This window comes from Wyeomyia smithii, chromosome 3 (assembly GCF_029784165.1).
Source record: "Wyeomyia smithii strain HCP4-BCI-WySm-NY-G18 chromosome 3, ASM2978416v1, whole genome shotgun sequence".
Taxonomy (NCBI): domain Eukaryota; kingdom Metazoa; phylum Arthropoda; class Insecta; order Diptera; family Culicidae; genus Wyeomyia; species Wyeomyia smithii.
The window spans coordinates 179,332,984-179,355,675 of record NC_073696.1 but is presented as its reverse complement, the minus strand read 5'-3'; the positions used below and the strand labels follow the sequence as shown (position 1 = coordinate 179,355,675).

Here is a 22,692-nt window from a genome sequence, read left to right as displayed (position 1 = left end):
TTCCTTCTTCTTTCGGATCATTCAAATGAAACTAATGACTATTTCAATCGACGGTGAGAGTGACGGAGGAAGAGACTCTTTCCTTTCCTTCAGCGTCTCAATTCATATTAGCACCGCATCGCGTCGTTTGATGGTAGTTTTCTTATACCGCATGCCTTAGTTAGAACGGCAATGGCATCCAATAAATACGTTACGCAAGTTCCGATCAATAATTACTTCCTCTTTCCTATATATATACTGTATGGAAGCCTTCTGTCTCCGTCAGCGCTCATTGTCATTTTCAATTGAGATTCGTCATGTGAGAGTGATAGTGATAATTTACGCTTTCAATTGAAAAACGTTTGCATCAATTGAAGGCCCTTCAGTTGTCAGAATCACAGCAAGAGCTTTCGACTGTGTGTCAGCTTTTGTATCATTTTCGAGCACTTCGTGAGTCAGTGCTCGAAAATGATACATAAGCTTTTCAATTGAAAGCGACGGGTCAAAGCGTCACTATAACCTGATAATTGTCAATTGAAAAAGACTTTGTCAGGCTCTGGTGCTAAGTGCCATCTTTGGCGATGTGCAGGAGAATGGAGTGTGGAGATGGAGAATGAACCATGAGCTCACGCGACTCTACGGTCAAAGCTGGATGTATACGTTGGGCAGGGCACGTTGCGAGAACGACGGACAACTACCCTGTAAAATCGGTTCTTACCTGGAATCCGGATGGTACGAGACGACGAGGAGCACAAAGAGCAAGGTGGTTAGGACGGGTGGAGCATGGCCTGGCAAGTACGGAGTGCCCGCGGGATTGGAGGCAGGCCGCCATGGACCGATCAAGTTGGCAGAATTATGTTATGCAGGCCATGTTTTAGGACGTATGGCCATTTGAGTAAGTAAGTACTAATTGCGGTAAGGGGGGCTTCAGCTTCTTAGCTGGTCTCCAGGCGCGGTGCTACCAAGCCAGTCATTGTTTGTGTGAATCCCGGCTCCGGAGAGACTGGTGAGTGTCAGTGGGATCGTAGCGCTAGCCACGCAATTGTCCGGTTCACTTTAACAAGTGGTTGCGAAATCTGTAGTATATATTGATATAGAGGTTCAAGTTGCGATCACGGATTGAAGCATCAATAAAAAGAGAAAGAAGAAGGGGACTGTTACAAACTTTTCAGAAATGGGGCTCATGAAAGCAAGCATTAGTTGAGCTATTGGGGCGGAGAGATTCTATCATTCTTTTATTTTTTGTATGGAAATATAGAATATTGCGGCAGACGGTTGGTGTCTACCCGTGGCGTCTGTGTCAGGCATGCTCGTAAGTGATTGGTTCATTGTTCACGGAAATTCGACCTTGAAACTAAGTATCATCAATGTTCGCTGCTGAGCAATAATGATAATAATGATAATTGACAGGCCACTAAAATGATCTCATCTATCCAACCACACGTCACAATTTGGTTATAGTTTTCGCAGAATGTACCCCGATATAGTGCGGTGAGACATTTATTGCTATCTATACTTTTGCTGTAAACGTCGCACCGATAAAACAAATTGTTCTGACTCTAAAAATGTTTGTAATCAATAATACTATTTTAACATCAATAATTTTCAAAAATTAGTCGTGATTAAAAAAGAAAGAAAAAACTTATAGCACAAAAATAACTCTAGCCTAAAGATAGTTATAGCTAGATCAAAAATGGTTGCTCAATCTTTGTGAAATTGCTACTATACCAAGAACCGGATAACACAAACCTACCTTGCAAATAAAACATACCTTATCACTCTAGCTAAACTAAAAACAATCGATAGATATAAATTAACACCAACAGAATGTCATATAATAAAAATTGAAATAACCATAAGAATGTTTGATACACGCCACTGTATTTAACAATTCTCTTGGAGTATACAATTTCCTCGCAATCGTCTGTCTGTGCGCAGCTGTCTCGATTGAGTTCTTCGGTGAACTGGAAATAACTTTTTTTTGCTTTCTGCTCAGCTATAGCAATAACAGTTCGCCTGCTCTATATTGCCATTGGCAGATCGTAGAAATGCACATGTGTATAGGTTTCCTGCAGCATTTTTCGCATCTCCTGCGAATGGGTCCAGTCTCTTGTTTCGCAAAAGACTTTGACCTGCAACGAGAAGTGAAACAGGAGTTATCGCACTTTCAGCAATGGGCCTCGATGGTTAATACTGGTAAACACAGGTTTTGCTCTAAAGCCTAAACTAGAGTAAAAGAAAGATTAGAGCTTTTTGCACATTCCCGTGAATTTTGGTGCCCAATGGAGTTTTCTCATAAGCCTACGTAGAAGCGACGAACCCGGTGAGCAATTACTCTGCCGCACTTTAACGCATATACTAGAGACACCAAAAATCACTGGAATGGTTGAAAAGCTATAATCTTTCTAGGACAACATGTTTTTCGCTCTTGTCGACCAGTGTAATTCAGCTTTGTGTGGAAAGTCAAACCCATTTGGTACGCTTGTAGCTTGCGTTATCTATTTTCATTTGCGAACATGATGGGCTCTCTGTTGCCGGTATGAATTGTTTTAGATCTTATTTGCAAGAGGCGTGCGAAGGGATTATCGGGTTTTCGTATGTTAGCACGTTGCATCGTTAGGATGGCATTGACAGACAGAGGAATGTTGAATAAATTATGTCATCGTTATTCTCGATCATGAATTAAAGGAACCTTGAAAAGTGTTGATTACACCAGTACACAAGACGTTTTTCTTTGTTTTTTATATTACTTTCGTACACTAATCTCGAAAATGGTTTTAGATTATTTTTCTAAGTCTAGTTTTTGACCAAGAACTACGTTTTCGAGGAATGAAGTTCTTTGTGGGTTATCTAACGAAACTAAGATGAAAAAAAAAATGCCATTGTGATTTTTTGTGTACCGTAAGCCGGGGTGAGATTGTGCCATACAAACTCATTGTTTATCAACCATGGCGATCTCAACACCGATTTTTCTTGAATTAAGTTTCCTCGAATACTTGCCCAAGAAAGACTAGTCTTCTGACCCGGAAGTGATGGCTGACAAATCCGGGGTTAGTTGGCACAATCTCATCCCCACTGACATAATCTCATCTCGGCTGACACATATCTGGGTACTAATGGGAGCATTAAAATTTCAAAACATTGTTTCTGTTTTATGTCGTTTTGGTGAACTTTCAACATCTTTCGCTATTCGGTTTGGAGGAAAGCCAAATTCATTTCGTGTCTGTAGTCAAGAGACGCTGACAATTAGAACGGAGAGTTCGCAATAATGTTGCTGTGAAGTCTTTTTCGAAACGATAAAAAATGGATGAAGTTTAATGAGCTAAGCCAAGCCAAACTTAACTTTGCACACGTATCTGATTCAGCAAACTTTAGTATTTTCGCCGGGTGAACAAAAATTAGACTCAAGAATGATTTTCTAAGAAGATGTGTGTATTTTGGTACAGGCTTTATTCAAAGCATTGTAGCCTAGAATCCTTTGGTTGTGCAGAAAAACTGAAAAAAGGCACTGTGATAATAAATTTTTTTCACCGCAAAATATTCTAAATTTAGTAAATTTAAATTTACAATAAAAATTTGAATTTTTCCTCAATTTTTCTAAGGAAACTTGAAGTTATAAAAATAAAGATAGTAAAGGGGAGAGGCTGGCAACAAGGCCAACTAAGTGCTGTGCGCGTTCTGCCTCTACGTGAAGTTTTAGTCATAAAAACTGTTTCTCTGGATATAATAATAGTATTAGTAGAATCTCAAAGTTTAAGTTCATCTGCTGTCTGAAATAGAAGATCGGAAGAAAATCGGTGGATTGTTTGGAGCATGCTAAATATCATTTTATTTTTGAAGTCTGTTTGTTTTCAGATCAGTCACGAAAAGTATCGACTTTTTTTACGCTTGCAGCGTCATCGCCGCTCGCTGGAGGGTAGATGAATTAGGCTGTCAATAAAAGAGACGGACAGATTGAATTTGTGATTGATTGTGTAACTGATTGACGAAAATTTGCGTAGATCTTGAACAAGAGGTTTTTAAGCTATATTTGCAATTGGTGTTTGGTTCGAGAGTATGAAAGAATATGTGAGTGTGGAATGTTCCAAATTTTCATGACGGTAGGTTGTCTTAGTTTCATTATACATATTAGGGCGTCAAAGAATTGTATAAAACCTAATGCTTTTTGTTTTTACCACAGGTTTCTTCGAGCTCAAGCTATTGGGGAAAAAAATTGTTTCGTTTTGTTTATAGTCTATTTTGCTAACATTTTATGTCCTTTGGAAAAGAGATTTTTCAAGCGCATTTTAACATTCAAAAGTGGGTTTCAAACCTAATGCCATCACTAACCAAATGCATACCTAGAATTAGGTTTAGTTGAAATTATAATACCAAACAAACATAAAAATGCAACTTTTTATTTCAAGTTAACGAATAACATGAAATCAAGTTTTTTTAAAGCCATACTGTCCTTTGCAATGTTTTTCTCCGTGATGTTTCCCATCTATTGGAGGTACCCACTTCTTATGATTGAATGTCAAAATGTGCTAAAAAAAGTTCTTGAAATAACTAAAAATAAACCGAAACAATTTTTTTTCTCATAGTTTGGGCCTAGGGAAAAGAGCAATTCCACAAAAAAATAGACAGCCAATTTAATCGACCATTTTTTATTTGGCTGAAACATTGCATAGATCTTTCTGGGCAAAAGATGTCATTTTGTGCTACTAGTTTAATTTTTTGGAACATGACTCATGACTCAAAAAAATTCATTTAGAGGTATATTTTTTCGGAAAGACAAAATTGTTATCTACAACTTTTCTGAGGACGTCATACCGATCCAACAAACCGGTTAGGTCCTAAAAATAGTTGTAATCATTGATACCATCCCAAAATAGCATTTTTCAATAGCCTTTCAAAAATGAGTCGCCAAAAAATTAAACCAATAGCACACAATAGCATATTTTGCCTATAGAAACGTCCATGCAAAGTTCAGCCGAATGAAAATTGGTAAAAAAAATGAAAACTTGGCCATTTTTGTGGAGCTGCTCAAAATTCAAAAGTATTATGTTCGCGAAAAGTTATATAACTAGACATGTTTGTTCAATTAAGTATAAGAAAAATGTATTTAATTTTTCGAAAAACTCATCGGGCCAGTTAAAAGTATCATTTCATAGAGTTTTCACCGAAATAAAGTTTGTTCGTAACATCGTTTTCTATCATTTGGAAGGTTTCGGTCTGATGATGTTGCCGTAGAAAGCTCGCGTTGCTTCCATAACAATGCGTCGTGAAACGGAGTAGGTTCGCTATAAATACCCTACAAAGATTCACGACTGCCAAAGTAATGTACTGTTTTCTCGAGAATACTGGGGATTAGTCTTAGGCAAACATTCAAATATTCGGATGTTTCTGATGGTAAATTGTTTTCGTGTGCTCCTCTCGCATAGACCCGCGGGATTTGGTGAAAATATACTATATGGTCGTCGTGGTAATGAGTTGACTGCGCGCAATACTGTCCGATTCAGTCACTTACCATGGTGACACAATCGTCCCTTCCCATCGCAGTTTGGGGGATGCACTCGCTCTCCGACAACAACGACTGTTACACTTCCTTCTTTACAACATTTTTCTTCACCCTAAAAACCGCGGAGGCGTAATCGGCGACGTTATCGATCCATACAAAGCGGTAGCTACTGAATTGTTGTACACTGAAAATGGTGAACTAATCCCAAGTAGTCGTATACGTGGTTCGTGAAAATTTTATGCCCCACCACGGGTTTTTCAATACGCTTTTTGTCCCTTATCAAACGCCTTATTTGAAGCACGTTAAGAACACCTGTTATCTACGGTCACATCAAATACTAAAAAAGTCATGGTTACGCAGCATTTAAAAAGACTACATGGGAATATACAGGGTGTCACCGTGAAAGTGATACACTTTATTTATGCCATGAAACTAAAACAGATGAATATTTTTTTTCTTTTTCTTTTTTATTATTATGATAGCAAAGTAACAGTTTAATCCGTTCATTTCAAATTTTTAGCCTTTGTATTTGGTTATGGCTCGCAAACGCTTCTCAAAATAATACAAGCCGCACGCACGACTTCGATCGGCATTTCATCATAGATTTCCACCAAAATTTCCAGATTTTGAAAAGTGAACAAAGTCATGTGTTTCACTTAACCCGGGTTTGCTAGCATATACTCCCAAATGCTGAAGTCCAATGGATTAAAACCCGGAAAGGATGTAGGCCATAGAACACGGTAAATTTTCGTTGCATTACTTCTGAACAACCAATGCCTTACGTACTGGTATTGAGTCCTGTTGAAAGCAATAACTTTCTTCTCCAAATAATTCCTTTACACAAGGCAGCAAAAGCAAAGCCTTGGTGCTACATTTCGATTCGGACCTCGTTCTCCTGTTTTATTAATACACAGACTTCGAAGCCAAGTGTTGAGTGTACAGGACAATTGCAGGGCTAGCACTACGATCCTACTGACACCAACAGTCTCTCCCGAGCCGAGTCCATGGCTGCAGTTCGCCAGCTCTGCAGTCTGCGTAGGGTCCGCAGGTCGTCTTCCACCTGATAGATCCACCTTACCCGCTGTGCACCTCTCCGTCTCGTCCCTGACGGATTGGTTTCAAGACCAGTCCAATCCGTTTGGCTTTAGCCTTTAGTCCGATGCACGTATACGCCATCTTCACAAAGGTCCGAGCCACAATGTCGATATTGTGGGCGAAACCAAACAGTTGAACCGACTTTTGGAATATCGTGCCACTCGTGTTAATCCCCGTTCTTCTAATGACACCTTCCAGGCACGAGAGACCATCACCTTGCCTTAGACCTCTTCGGGTTTCGAAGGGGCTCGAGAGGGCCCCCGAAACTCGAACTACACACAGCACTCAATCCATCGTCGCTTTGACCAACCGCGTCACTGTAGTCCGCACACTCTGTTTTTCACCCGGTTTCTACTTGGGGGAAACTGTAACAGTTTCATCAATTCGTTTGATGGTCTTGTACACGAAAAATCCACGAATTCAGAAGTGACAGCTTCCTTCTGATCCGTATGTTGCTCATTCCAGCAAGATACAAAATCTTGATATGTTCTATACTTGAATCCATTCCTCTATCTTTTACAAGTGAACTATAAACATCGCAATCAAGCACAGCTGATTAACAGCGTAAGCTGCCCGATTCGAAAAAAGGGTCTCAAATGCGTGTATCACTTTCACGGTGACATCCTGTAAAAGATTTTTTTGAATTTGATATTATGGAGGAGAGGTGTACAACTTTAATTTATAAAAAGCAGTACGGTCATTTTCTGAATAAGTGACCCGAAAAACTCAAAAAACATAGTCTGTAAATTACACACAAATGACTATTTACCAGCGCTATCTCCTCCTTGGTACACTCCTTTCGATTTTCAGCCTGATAACTGTTACTGGTTTATCTAAAGTAACCATAATGGCTAATGGAAAAGTCTGGTAGGTACTCACCTCAACGCTGTGAACATCACGAATAAAAGCCCGGTCATGCATTATATCCTTAATGGAAACCCCTAGATCCGCTAATTGATTGCACAATCTTGCTAAGCCACCTGGTCCATCACTAACCGTTACTGTAAATCTACACATTATCGGAATTGGGAGAAAAAAAGAGAAAAAAAACAAATCATGTTAAGATGTGCTGTTTCCATGAAAATGCTATCATCGAATTACCTTTGCAGGCGTCCTTCGGCAGCCATGCCGCGCTCGAGACATCGACCAAACATGGTAGTGTCGATGTTTCCACCACATATCAGAAGGACCACTCTGGTTAAAGAAGGAAAATTGAAACATTGCCGCTGTTGGATGAACATGTTTGAGTTCGGTCGGTCACTGTATACCTTTTGCCTTTGAACTCGTCCAGATGCCCGGCGAGAATAGCAGCCAATCCTGATGCACCAGCTCCCTCGACAACGCATTTCTCCAGTTCAACTAGTCGCAAAATGGCCAGGGCAATCCACTCTTCTTTCACCACAATCATTTTGTCCAGCAGAGGAACGGCGGTAGTGAAAGCATTATAGCCTACTTGTGGCACCGCCAAACCGTCAGCCAATGTTGCCTGGTTGGGAGTGTAGACCGGAGCTTTGTTTTCCAGCGCCTTGGTGAAGCTTGGGCATTTTTCTGATTCTACACCCTGCAACATGTGTAGTTTATGTTACTGGCTTACACGCAAAAACGGGGTTATTTTTTATCAACCTAAATTAATTTTTTATATTAAGTTATTTTTAGATAGCTTACAAGCGAAATTGGAGTGCTTTGAGTTAATCATTTAGTATGTTAATATGGTACTGCTTTTCGTTCAGCAATTGTACATTTTTTAGTGTGAAACTGTGTCGAATGTATTTTGATCTGATGAAGCCAATATTATTTTAATGAAAAACAAACATGTTAATAAATAAATGCTTGAGGCGCTCTAAATTAGCGAATGATTATTTCCAGTTCTTCGAAATTTTGACTACGCAGTTCGGTCTAATTTGTTTCGGAATATTGCGTTGGCGTTAGTTCCCAAACAACAAGGAACGTGCAAACAAAAACGATTTATTCACATGCACAGACAACTCACAATGATTTTGGTTTGAGGGCTCAAGTTCTTGATGGCGGTTGCAACGCCGGCAATCAGGCCTCCACCTCCAACCGGCACCACGACGGCATCGATGTTGCTGACTTGTTCGGCTATTTCCAGTCCAATTGTGCCCTGACCGGCCATGATGTGCGGATGATCGTAGCCGTTGATGTACGTCAAACCCGTTTCGTGTGCCATTTTCAGCGCAATCTTTTTTGCTTCTCCCATGTCGCAGCCCTGCAAGTGAACATATGGATCACCGGGTTAGATGCAGTACTCACTAGCCTGCGGCAAAAAGCAGGCAATTCCAATGAGCGTGCTGTTTGACGCAGCATGAAATTCCCACGAACCGTCGATTTTGCACCATACTCACCTGAACGATGACGTTTGCATGGTAGTCACGGCACTTTTGTATCTTCATCAGCGAGGCTTTCAGTGGCATAACCACCGTTACCGGTATTCCCATCTTCCATCCGTGGTAACTAAGTCCCTGGTACGAGAAGGTAAGGAAAAAAACAAAAAGGAAATTTCATTTCCAGCCGCCAACGCTTTCCACAATAACCTCTGCTTTACAGTGGTACACAGTTGTTTGGGACCACTTAAAGAGAAAGTTGAGTTGATTGGAGTCTAAGTTGGAAGGTTGGTTTTTCAGTTTATTAAAAATTTGTTGCGTTGACAATTGTCAATCCGATCGGAATTCGAATCGGTAATTCGACAATCGACTTTTAACCCTCTAGTGCCCAGTGCCGCCTATAGACGGTCTTCAGTTAAACCTTTAAAAAACTTCAATAAATACTTAAAAAATGTTTATAAAAATTCTTAGTGATTTTTGCAAAGTCTGTCTTAAAAATAATTTGGGCACTAGAGGGTTTATTTGCATTTCATTAAAAATAATGTTCTGTTGTTGGTTTCAATTTAAATATACGAATTGATTGTAAATTGACAACTTTTTTTTCCTGTATGGACTTCCTCACTGCGACCAGAATCGTAGATCTATTGTGAGATATGCCCGGGTGTCTGCTGTATCCCGCACCTCTGTTAATAGCAATACCGCCATTGAGAAGTGGCATGCTTATTATTAATGTTCATCAGTGCTTGTGTGTAATGTGATACTCTTCCTTACACGCTTACTGTTCTACTATACCGATGCTCATTCATCTTGCCAAATATCATCAATTATAATTCCTTGGAGAAGTTTCGTCGTGCGTCCTTCTGGCCAGTTTTATTGATAAGAGGGACTTTTTTTTTTGTTAAGAGGAAGTCACTCAATGGTATTGTAGATTTCAGCGTAAAGGAAGGGTTACTGGTGGGGGGAGCCTGAGAATAAACCCATGCTTAAATCCTTTTTGACATCGGATGGCCTGGTTTTACTAAGATTCGAGCCCACGACCATCCGCTTGACAAAGCGGACTCTGTAACCTTGCGGCTACGCAGCTCACAACTTACAAATTACTAGTGATCATGATTTTCTGTCATAACAAAGATACTAAATACGATATACGCATATGAAGAAAAAGATAATTGGGTTGTTTGACTGAAAGCTGAAAGCTGAAAGAGTTTATTTTTCTTAGCAAAACGAGATTTTTTTTAAATTTTATATCACTGTCCTTTGATTTTTAAATGAAGAATTAAAAATCGCTCTAAATCGCTACAATGACAGATGGACGAACTGTCATTGTAGCCACTTCGAGCAGATTTTAAGCAGTATAAATTCGTGAATTAAAAATTGAAGGACAACGATAGAAATTTTTTTAAAATCACGTTTTGCTCAGAAAACGCAGCTCTTTGAGATGATATAAAAAACTGATATAGCTAAAAAACCCAATTGTTCAAAAGCTAGAAAAAGGAATGAACGAATGCGGTTATCCATGCTATGGACAACAAACGGCAACCTGGGCGTCACAAATGCTAAATCGATAATAAAGGGAGCGTCAAATATAGTTACAATCCTCACCAGTTCCTATCGCAGACCTCCCTGACAGTAGCCTGACACTGTTGACAATCCGGCAATATTGAGCGAAGATGTGATTAATGGCGGATTAATCATAGTACGGCATAGTTCTGGTGACAGCGTGGAACTCTTTACAGAGCTAACACGATGGTCCTTCGGTGAGACTGGAGGTTGACGAAGGCCCTACAAGTCTTAACGTTATAATTAACGTTATAGGAAATATGAATGGGAACAATCGGTGTGAACAACGAAATACAAAAAAAAAACATACAATACTGCATAGGTAGAGTCACTGACGCGATACTAAACACAAGAGCTTCGGACACCGATTGGTTCGGTGGCGAATGTGGAACTACACCATCGAACACGGAACAAACAAAAATCAGTTCTCCCAAGAAAGAAGCGTCAATATGATGATCAAGATCGCGTATTAATGAAATAGCTGTATCATGTTAACGAAACTCGAAAGTGCTATGCAAAAATCAACAGTTCCCGCAAAGACTACGTGCCGCAAATAAGTATGAGCAGGAGCAGGAGCAACTGAGCGAGTGTGAGATGATCGAAAGGTGGAAGCAGCACTCTGCTGAGAATCTGAATGGTTAGGCAGCAAGGGAGAAGGCAGTATGGTAATTGGTGCAAGTGCAGCAGAAGACAGGATTTATATTCCTGGTTTCCTTAAGATAGTGGAGAAGTTTGATTTTAAAATAAAGCGGATTACCGATTATTGCCAAGATTTATGAAGTAAAGTAAATACCGGAGCAGTGGGTGGAAGGTATCGTGTGCTCCATTCCAGCTGGAGTGCTGCAAACACAGGGCCATTACTGTGCTGAACAATGCCTACAAGGTACTCTCCCAAATAGTTAACCGGTGACTATCACCATTTGCAAAGCTTCGGGGGGCATTACCAAGCGGAATTCCTGGTAGCACGCACTATCACTGATCAAATATTTGTGGTTCGGCGGGTTATGAAGAAATAATAGAATTCGCCCTCGATTTATGTTTGTTTTTTTTTATGACTACGACGTTGTTGTGACGTCACACCCCGCGCAGAAATGCCTTATGTTCCGTCACGTAGGATTTTGTCATACGGAACATTTTTAGCTTAGTCCGAAAGAAAGTAAGCCTTCTGTTGAATGAAATGAAAACAGGTAGAGTGTAAAACCGGGACACGACCGTCTGTCGTTGTCTTCTAAAACAAGATCATTTGTAAAGAAAGCAGGAAAGATCTTGAAGAAAGACCGCGAACGGTTCTGCTAAGCAAACGTTGGCGAAACATTTGGTTTCCTTGACAGAGGACCGCGAACGGCTCTGTCAACATACCAGGTATCAACAGATTATGCAATAGGTGGCAAAGAACTTCGCACAGCATTCTGCTGTCCCACAGTCATGTAAACTCAAATAGTATAAACATTTTGTTATAAACAAAACGGAAGTCGCCGGTTCAACGGTGTTGATGCTCTCGCATGTGTTCTATCGTACATGCGGTACTAGATTATAAGTTAAGAGCTTAAGGTAAATGGTGAACAGAGAGTGGAGAAAGCCTCTCACTCTGAGTTACCTGCAGGGTATATTTAAGCAGTGATGTACAAAATAAAAGTTAATTATCATCAGCTCTAACCTGGTGTATTAATTCCGCGCCAATTGCGCGTACAGGGATACCTAGAAGAAGAAGTCCCTGGTAGGATATAGCCTACATTGTGACCTGTGCTATACCTTTAAAACGTGGTTTTTAAACGAAAAGTGTTGCGTACTATCTTCTGTGGGATGCAGATAAATACCGGAACGTGAAGAAGGCGAATGAACCACGAATTGAATGAGCTGCTTGAGGAGCCATCTATCACACCACTAAAATTGGTAGATTGCAGACTGCTGAGCATGTCGTAAGGATGTTGAAAATGGCTCTTGAAACCAAGTCGTTGGAGACGGGGCTAGGTCTAGTAAGGTAAAAAAGACCTGTGGACTTACGCATATTGTGGAGCTGGTGATTTGCAGTCATGGACTTAAAGGAGTTGAGACAAACTACAGCGCATGCGACAAAATGATAAGTAGCGGGACTGAATTCATTGCACGATTTTCACAACACCCGATAGAGAGTGACAAACAGCTGTGTGCGGTTTTATTCTTCTCTTTATGGGTATTATTCGTGCTCAGTGTATTTCCGTATGTTTACGATTAATGTTAAGCGGTGTTTGACCAATAAATAGTTAATGGGTTCAATGATGGCAATTTCGGTCACGGGTTTCTTTAAAACATGTTTTATTATGTCAAAGCCGACGTTTCAAGGATATATTTTCTCGTCCTCAGGGCAACTACGATTAACAGTTTACAGTTTACATAAATTAGTCACACGAATTAAGTTATTACATACACAACTTACAAACAAAACAAACAAGTTCTCGTCAAAATATGGTGCATTGGTGTAAAATTGCTTTAGGTTAACTGCACTACACCATGGATATAAAATATACAAAATATTAATTGGCTAGAATCTCTGTCTTGCAACATTATTTCTCTCCGTTTTGACGCAACATTTCCCGACGGCTTTAATCGTGTGTGATGTGTGTTGGAAGATACTGTGTAAGTGTAACTCATCCGTTTGCGTTTTTTAAATTTCGAAAAGTCACAAACCAATTAATATTTTGTATATTTTATACCCATAGTGTAGTGCAGTTAACCTAAAGCAATTTTACACCAATGCACCATATCTTGACGAGAACTTGTTTGTTTTGTTTGTAAGTTGTGTTTGTAATAACTGAATTCGTGTGACTAATTTATGTAAACTGTAAACTGTTAATCGTAGTTGCCCTGAGGACGAGGAAATATATCCTTGGCACGTCGGCTTTGACATAATAAAACGTGTTTTAAAGAAACCCGTGACCGAAATCGCCATCATTGAACCCGTTTACGATTAAGATCGCAAAACAAAGAGGCGACGGAGTGAAATAGGCACCGCCAAGCGACAAAATTGAAAGCCGCCGTCAAGAACAGGATTGATGCCAGTATCAGGAAGCAGGTCATGATGCTTGACACGTTGCTGTGCACCGTTTCCACAGATTCCTGAAGACGGAGGACGTTGAACAAGCTAATAGACCAAAGTTCACCGAGAAGCAACTGCAAGAAATCTCTGGGAAGTACCGACAGTTGCGCCGTACGTAAGATGAAGAATTAGTAAGAAAATAGAAAAGGAAGAAAATAATCCAAACCTACCCCAAGCGTGGCCAATCAAGTCGTATTTAGCCATACTGTCCCAGTGGATGTACGAAAATGGTTGGGAAGCCATTACAGCTCAACAACTCAAATCAGTATCAACAGATGTGCCAAAAAGTGGATCGCAAGACCATGATGGTAAGAATTCCGGGAATCTTGAGGAAGATTGAAAATGAAAGGCCACTATTTGGTTGACCTACACTGACTTGTTTGAATGCAATACAGAATTGAAATTAAAGAAAAAAAACTTTTTCACAAAAAGTGTTTTAATATGGTGCCGCTACTGATGACTCACCAGTTAGTTTGACATTTGTTTTGTTTGGTGATTGAAAATCAGAAGAATGGAAGGGAATGCGGCGAAGGAGACACAAAGGAGGCGAACGGTGTACGGAAGAAGGTTGTTAATCGATAACCTATCGTAAACGCCGATGACGATACTGTCTGTTATCGTATCGGCGATATCGCTTCAGACATTATCGCCATTGCCGAAGACGATAGCTACTAGGTACTGGATGATATCGAATCACTAATGTTTGTTTATGAACAACAACTGCCATACCAGTTTTTGCATCATTAGGTATATCATTCAGCTGTATTTGAATTGTAAATATGACAATGCCACATCTTGCTATTCATAATCGTGCTTCAAAAAACGCCCCTCAAGTCAAAACAACGGAAACTGGATTATTTCTTTTCCTGATGATAAAGGAAGCATAAAAAACGAGTAGGATGTAGGGTAACAGGGGTATTTTGGCCAGCTTTGGGAAGTGTTCGCACAGTTCATAAAAACAAACACAATTTTTCAACATAAATACCTACCCTATTATATGATTGTTAAAAGCTAAGTGTCTATTTTAATATACACCGTTCAACATTGCAATATATTGAAAAATATCCTAGAAATATCAAAATTTCTACGAAGTACTAAGAACATATTTTGGTCCACCAAATTTTTACTTTGGCCCACCTTTATATCTACAGACGTGTATGGAAATAGTTCGGACTAATTATATTTAAGATAATCATCAGTATTTTTAGAGCAAAAATACCCAAGCAACAATTGAAACATGATTAAACAATAAATTGTAATCATTTGTTGCACTAATGAAATTCTGAGGTTTCAAGAAACATTATTTGTTACTACGATGAAATTGTAAAGATACAAGCAACAACTAAAGTTGCATCGCTGCTTCAAAAATCTTTACACCAACAACGTAATTCGCGATGTTGAATTTGTTGTTGGAACGTGGAAACGTCATTTGAAAATCTAACCTTCACTGGATAGACCTAGTGGGCGGAGCATATAAGTTGCCAACGTGATGCTTGCCAGATACACAAAACAAACACACAACAATACTCCTTAAAGTTGCTGTCACGTTCTCAAGTCATGTAACAGCAACTTTTGGTCGATCGTTCGCCTTATATTTGTTTCTGATATGAGATTATGTACTGCGTTGTAACTTTTTGCTGAGGTTCATACTGATGTCCTTCAAGGCAAGGCGAGCAGTTCACATACGGGAATGTTGCTGTTTATCATCACATCCAGGTTCTTTACAGCACTTTTTGCAAATATTGTTATCTTTACAACACACGAGAGAGAGATATTACACCTTTGTAACGTTTAAAATGTTAATAAAATAATAACATTGCTCAGGTGACTAACCAATGTCCTTTTATTTTATCGCGCCTCTGATACTTGGACTAGAAGTCATCCAAAAACCATTTTTACAATTTTGCAGAAAAATGTTGGTCTCTAAAACCAAATGAAATAAATTGATTTGAATTTTACTATCACGATGAAGTGCTGATGAATTCAAGGAGCAAAATTAAAAACTGAGAATGAGCATGAGCATAATTAGAGCAGCAAAATAAATACTGAGCCATAAACTTGTAAGAGTTTCTACAGCAAACGACGTAAATAGTAGAAACGTAAAAATTGAATAGAAATTGATAACTGGAGTTGAATCCTCATCAAATTTCTGGAAATAATCAAAGATCAATCGCTATACAAAAAATCTTTTGTTTACCACAACGCCATGTAATTATTTCGCCCAAGTTTCTGCTACGATACATCTTCGTTGCTAAAATTTGACCATGCAGCAGTTACCATGTTGTTATCAAATTCCACGCATAAGTTCATACACAAAAAATTCATAATCGAAACAAATTTTGCTGCTTGGGTAGTGGGTTTGAGGAGAACATTCTCTGCTGTGAATTTTTGTAAATTTTAGGCATCTAAAAATGAAATGATTTGGCTTAGAGCGGTTTGACAGGCATTCTCATCTAAATTCATATGGTTAAATGTGATAAATTAAGAAGTAATTACCTGTAAATTGTCACAAGCTGCTTTTTTGTTCACGTGCAACGGCCGAACGGTAATCAAAGAGATGTCAAAACTTGGCATGGCCAAAATATGTTTGCTTCAGAAAGAGGCAAACATATTTCGGCAATGCGTTTAACCACTTTTTCAACTTTTTCCATCATGTTAGAGTATACAAACTGTTTCTAAGACATTTTATTGATATTACTACAACAACGAATTGTTTCAAAAACATACATATTTGTTACAATAGCTTCCGGACGTTGACTTGTATATTACCACTTCCTCTTGACTTTGGGTTGACTCAGCCATGACTTTGAATATGTATGAACTAATTCCAAAGTAACACTACATAGAGCCAGTCTTTCGCCGAAAATTATAGTGTAGTATGATTCTTAGGTGTGTTATTCAATGTTGCATGCATAGTTTTCTAATATTCATTGAATTTATCTGATAAAATGCGTAAAATGTTACCAGGTGGGCCAAGATATGCATGTGGGCCAAAATAGCCCCGTTACCCTATTTTGCGGTGAAAACACCAAATAGACAATATTTTTTATTGTAACCATGAAAAACATGGTAATTTTACAGTAAGCCTTCCAACGGTTTATGTCATTACCATGTTTTCACTACGTTTTTTGTTGTTAAATCTACCACCGACAATAATTTTACCATTGAAAACATCAGTGACTTCTAAATGTATGGGAAAATGCCAAAATATTGCTGTGAGAATACATAATAATATTTTCAATAGTAAAAATGGCAAACACAACGTTTTCAATTGTTCTAGACAATAATATTTTATGTAAAACTAGCTGACCCGGCAAACTTCGTCCTGCCTATTTAATTGTTTAATTTAATAATTTTAAACATTTCAAACTTGTTGATTCCTTGCGATTGGATTATATCGTTTAAAAATGATTGGTTTTATCGGAATGGCAACATCCTCAATTTTTGGCATTTGTACATGACCTCTATTCCTGGTATATATTGGGTGCATTTCAGTTAGTTTCGTTGTTTTCCAGAAACTGAAAGTGGTCATCTTCTAATTCAAAATGGTTTCCAGGGTCAATGCTTGGCTTCTTTACATCATTTCGATTACGGACATATGCATATGTAGTAGTATTCGGTTTTTTCGGCTGTTTCCCAGAAGTTGTCATTTTTCAATTCAAACTGCTGTCTAAGGTCAATTTATAGCTCCTTGCATCATTTTGGATCCGGTGATACTCATATTGGGTGGTATTTGGTCAATTTGGGCTATTTTTCAGGAACCGTAAGCCGTCATCTTGAATTTAAAAATGGCATTTGGAGACAATTTCTGGCCCCTGAGCGTCATTCTGGTTTAAGAAACACCCATATTGGGTGTTATTTGGTCATTTTCGGCTGTTTTCCAGAAATCGGATGTCACCATCTTCGAATTCAAAATGGTGTCTGTGGTCGATTCTAGCTCCTGTGTATCATTCTGGATCCGAAGATACTCATATTGTATGGAAATCGGCCATTTTTGGCTGTTTTTTAAAAACCGGAAGTTGCCATCTTACAATTCATAATGGTGTCTGAGGCCAATTTTCAGCTTCATTCTCGTTCCAGAGATACTCATATTGGGTGGTATTTGGTCACTTTAGGCTGTTTTCCGGACACCGGAAGTCGCCATCTTGGATTTCAAAATGGCATTTGGGAACAATTTTGGGCCTCCGTGCGTCAATCTGGTTAAGGATACGCTCATATTGAGTGGTATTTGATCATTTTAGGTTGTTTTCCAGAGATCGGAAGACGCCATCTTGCAATTCAAAATGTTGTCTGAGGTCGATTCGTGGTTTCAGTGCATCATCACGATTTCGGAAATACCCATATTGGGTGGTATTTGGTCATTTGCTGCTGTTTTTCAGAAAGCGGAAGTCGCCATCTTGGATTTCAGAATGGCATTAGGAGACAATTTTTGGCCTCTGAGCGTCAATCTGGTTGAAGAAACATTCATATTGGGTGGTATATGGTCATTTTCGGCTGATTTTCAGACACCGGAAGTCGCCATCTTACAATTCAAAATCTTGTCTGAGGTCGATTTGTGGCTTCAGTGCATCATAACAATTCCGGAAATACCCATGTTGGGTGGTATTAGGTCATTTGCCGCTATTTTTCAGAAACGGGAAGTCGCCATCTTGGATTTCGAAATGGTATTTGAAGACATGCCAAAAGAAGGAAAGGTGTCGAAACATTATGGACATGTTTGTTACACCAAAAAACATTCACCTGCCAAATTTGGTTATGTTTGCTTGATTGGTTCTCGAGCTGTGCGTAATTTGAGTTTCATTTGTATGGGACCCCTCCTTTATAGAAGAGAGAGGGGTGTCAAACCATAATTTTTGTTACCCCTAAAAACAATCACTTGCCAAATTTGGTTCCATTCAGTTGGTTAGTTCTCGAGATGTGCAGGAATTTGTGTTTCATTTGTTATGAACCTCCCTCCCTCTTCTGTGAGTCGAACCACTATGGTCATACTTGTTACCTCTAAAAACATTCACATTCCAAATTTGGTTGTATTTGGTTGATTGGTTCTCGAGCTGTGCGAAATTCATATTTCATTTGTATGGGACCCCTCCCTTGTAGAAGAGGTAGGGGTGTCAAACCATTATGGATATATTTTTTACCCCTAAAAACATCCACCTACCAAATTTGGTTCCATTTACTTGGTTAATTCTTGAGATGTGCAGAAATTTGTGTTTCATTTGTATGGGACCCCTCCCTTCCAGAAGAGAGAAGGGCGTCGAATCAACATGGACATATTTGTTACTCTTAAAAACATCCACATGCCAAATTTGGTTCCATTTGCTTGGTTAGTTTTCGAAATGTGCAGAAATTTGTGTTTCATTTGTATGGGACCCCTCCCTTGCGGGAGAAGAGGGAGGGGTCTCGAACTATCTTAGTCACCTTTCCCGGCCTCTAAAACCCTTATATACAAAATTTCACGCCGATCGGTTCGGTAGTTTCCAAGCCTATATGAATCAGACAGACAGACAGACAGACAGAGTTGCATTTTTATATGTTAAGATAGATAGATTGATATTCAAACAAAAATACACAATGAACAACATAGTTAAATTATGGTAGAACTGTACAATTACTGCAACTTTTAAGGTTATTTTGATGTTATTTTTTTTCGGGAAAGTTTCTTCATGTTGCCTAGTGGTGCTTCGGCTCCAACCCTCCGCAGTGAAAAAACACTTCCTCACCCCATGCCAACTCTCTGATCAAGTCGTTACACCATTCTCAAGCACAGCAGATAAAACTGACATAAGACGTTAATGAGCTGATAACGTCTGGTGACAATCGTCATCGCCGATAACGTTAATGTTTGAAGACGCTATCGTCATCGTCAATAACGATACCAGACGTAATTAGTATCGGTGATGGCGATTATCGACGATAACCACAGTAAACGGTATTATCTATCGTATTAACAGCCCTGGTGCAGAACAACTGAGGACCAGATAAGACAGAACAACACACAAGTTTCCACTAGAGACTGTGTTATAAAGAGATACGCAAAGAGAAAAGCAGTATATATGGCAACCCTTTACTAATATTTTATTTCAAACAATTCTGGCAACCACATTTAATTTCGGATGACTTTCCATACGCACTAGAAAGTGTAATGAAATTTGAAACATTGTGAGGATATATTACTGAGTTTCGAAGCTTGTTCATGCAATTTTTTAATTTTTAATACATTAATCATAATACGAGCATAACGAATACATTTTCCGTTTATAACTTAATTGCACGTGATTCACAACATTCTGTACGAAAAGTAACACGCCTGAGTTTGTTCACTTTGCTCACTTGGAGCCTCGATTTGACCTCACTCGCGTATCTGTTTATAACATCGTAGTTTCCACCAGGGGAAAATAGAAACACGGCATAAACGAACATCGCAAGCTGGTTAAGTTGCAATCATGACTGCTGATCGGGATGGTAAAAAAAATGAAGGGTTGCGTCACACGACAAAGCATCAATTGTTTATCTCAGTTGGCCGTGTTGCCAACAGAAGCAATACAAATTTTCGTTTCCATTGGAATGTGTCTAAACAGGGTATTAAAATCAGTATACGACACATCAGATCCAAAACTAGGTGTTTAGGAATTTAGCTCAAACGATGAACTCAGAAAAATGATTAAAGTGTTGCTCTTCACTTCATGGATTTATATTTACTTCTACCGTATTGTTGTATGTTGTAAAATATTATTCATTTTTTTTGTGTTTTTATTATTATTGATAAATGACACTGAAGGGTTTTCTAGGTTGAAAACTTTGTGGGATCCCCTTGCAAGAAGAACTCCTAGTATCGTTGAACTCGTTAATAATTAATAACTTTACGTTCAATATTTTAAACAAAATGTACTATGCACAATAAACTGGCAACATTATAAAAAAGTTTTAATTTTTGGGTACACTGTTGAGAAATAAAATGAATTTGGAAGCCGTCAATGCTAAACAAACTCAATAAAATGGATTGAAGATTCTGAACTGACTTTTTCTTGTTTTGCATCTATAAATTCCCTCAGAAAAACAAAAAAAGTGAATGCATTTGAGTTCTTTGAATGTGAATAGAGAAAATATACCAACTTCAGTAGTTTACTGAAAACATTAAAATAAAGCATTTCTCTCAAGAAAGGGATTGGCAAAAAATATTTGTTGTTTTTGGCAGTAGGTATATATCAGAAAATGTTCAAAACTAATTGAGGAAATAATAATAACAAAAATTTTCAACATGTTAAGAAATTTTAATCTTGAACAAGGTGACCTACTAAGGATTGAAACCCAAAAAAGAGGCTTTCAATTACTGTTATCGGTGTTTCCTGAACAAAATAGTTAAATAATTGAATAACTTACGCTTTTCAAAGCAATGTACTTCGTGCTTACGAATGTTAGTTTGAATTAGAAATACACTTCTGTTGTAACGAAAAGATTTTCTTTTCGCCATTTCAAATATTTTGCAAAAGCACTGTAGCAAGCCAATATGTTCTTACCTGAGCATGGTTTCCTAGTGAAGCCGAAATTACTCCCTTTTTTCGTTGCTCTGCCGTCAGCATCACCAGTGCGTATCTTGCACCACGCTCCTTGAAACTTCCGGTGAACTGAAGAAATTCTTTTTTGAGGAAAATATCCATGTCGAGGATTTCTGAGAGGTGAGATTTCTGTCGAGACACGTAGAAAATTAATCCAAACGTCAGTTTCCGATTCGAGCAATTTCTTACCGAACAGGGCGTGTGCTCGATTCCTTTTTTGATTTTGAACGCCGCCGAGGTAACATCCTGGAAAGTAATTATCTGTGGATTATCAGCGTTGCAAAATGGATCTTCGAACTCGATCAGCTCCGGGGCTCCGTTGCTATCGACCTTAGTGCCATTCGCCAACGGCGTATCGTTTGACTTGGCTTCTTTTTTCTCGCCCACTAGCTTGGTAGTTGACAGAGTACTCGTTATCTGCGCCAGGGTGCTCATGTTTCACGCAATCTGAATGAATGAAAAGTGGAAAAGTTTGTAGACGGTTCGTTACACCTCAACTAAAGTGAGCAGCAGTTCAGTCTGCGTTTATAATCATATCCGAGTGATGGAACTTTGCCTAGCGATATCAAGTGAGCAATCAGTGGGTTTAGTTAATGGTAATGTACTTCATGCGAAGTTTGTTTCACGTTTGTGCACAAGTTTCATCTGACTTTTTACGCTTTGTTCATCCGATTATCAGCTGCGATCAATTAGCATTTTTAATGTTTAGTAAAAGGTTCGAAACTTTTAGTTTCTACAGTGCAGTCAAGAGTATTTTCATCGCTATGAACTTGTCGTGGAAAACTTATCCACCTGATACTTTTAAATTATATCTGTATTAGTATATGTTCGTAACCGCGTATTCTGCCACGCAACTGACTTTCTGCAATGCAAATCATGCATGCATGTCTCCATCAATTTAGCTATGAATAACATTCACTTTTCGCTCTTAACAACCAATTCGCAATCAGATGGTTCCTTTTTCGCTAGACAAACATTTACATTGATCACCAGCTGAAAATAACTGAGACGCGCTAATTGATAATAATTTCATCAATTATTACTCTATTAGTGCAAATTAAATTAGTTCACTTTGAAATATAATATTATTCTTTCGATTTAACAGCAGATTCATGTTTTGCCAATCCTATGACTCCGATCGATTTTTAAATGAATGTATGATATATTGACTATTATAAAAATAATATTATTGCTTTAAATTAAAAGTTCTCTCCTGGAAACCTATCACTGTAAAGATCGAAGTTCTAAAAGGGGTCCAACGAGCTGAATGCTGTATACCACTCGACTTCAGCACTTTCTGCTCGTGTGGCTATGTAACTACATGAGTGTGTATGTAACGCACTAAAATGCTATCAACTTGTTTCAGTGATTGCTGGACCGATTTTCACATTCATAATAACAAATGAAAAGCTTAGTCATTCTGATTAGTTCACAAATGTGAAACTTTTTAATCTCTAAGATCTCATCATCCAGATGCTCAACAGGTGCCATCTACAGAAACGAAATTGAGGTCCATCAAAAATAAACAAAAATAGACTATCACGCAAAAGTTGGACTGTGCGTAACCACATCAATATTGTGTCT

The 22,692-nt window shown here is 38.6% G+C and overlaps 1 protein-coding gene across 4 annotated transcripts in view; it reads right to left on the bottom strand.

The window, feature by feature from the left end:
* Positions 1–1,839: 1,839 nt before the first annotated feature.
* The window catches only part of LOC129731592 (L-threonine ammonia-lyase), a 32,147-nt gene continuing 11,294 nt past the window's right edge, over positions 1,840–22,692 (bottom strand). For 2 of the 4 annotated variants that reach the window (XM_055691698.1, XM_055691699.1), the window contains exons 2-9: positions 21,298–21,555; positions 21,070–21,237; positions 8,938–9,054; positions 8,565–8,801; positions 7,843–8,135; positions 7,676–7,768; positions 7,454–7,583; positions 1,840–2,111 (exon numbers count right to left, since the gene is read on the bottom strand). In XM_055691698.1, coding sequence (XP_055547673.1) covers positions 2,001–2,111; positions 7,454–7,583; positions 7,676–7,768; positions 7,843–8,135; positions 8,565–8,801; positions 8,938–9,054; positions 21,070–21,237; positions 21,298–21,543 — 1,395 coding nt within the window. In that variant the 5' untranslated portion in view covers positions 21,544–21,555 and the 3' untranslated portion in view covers positions 1,840–2,000. The remainder of the gene's footprint in view (positions 2,112–7,453; positions 7,584–7,675; positions 7,769–7,842; positions 8,136–8,564; positions 8,802–8,937; positions 9,055–21,069; positions 21,238–21,297; positions 21,556–22,692) is intronic. The other 2 variants (XM_055691700.1, XM_055691701.1) reach the window with 1 other exon arrangement.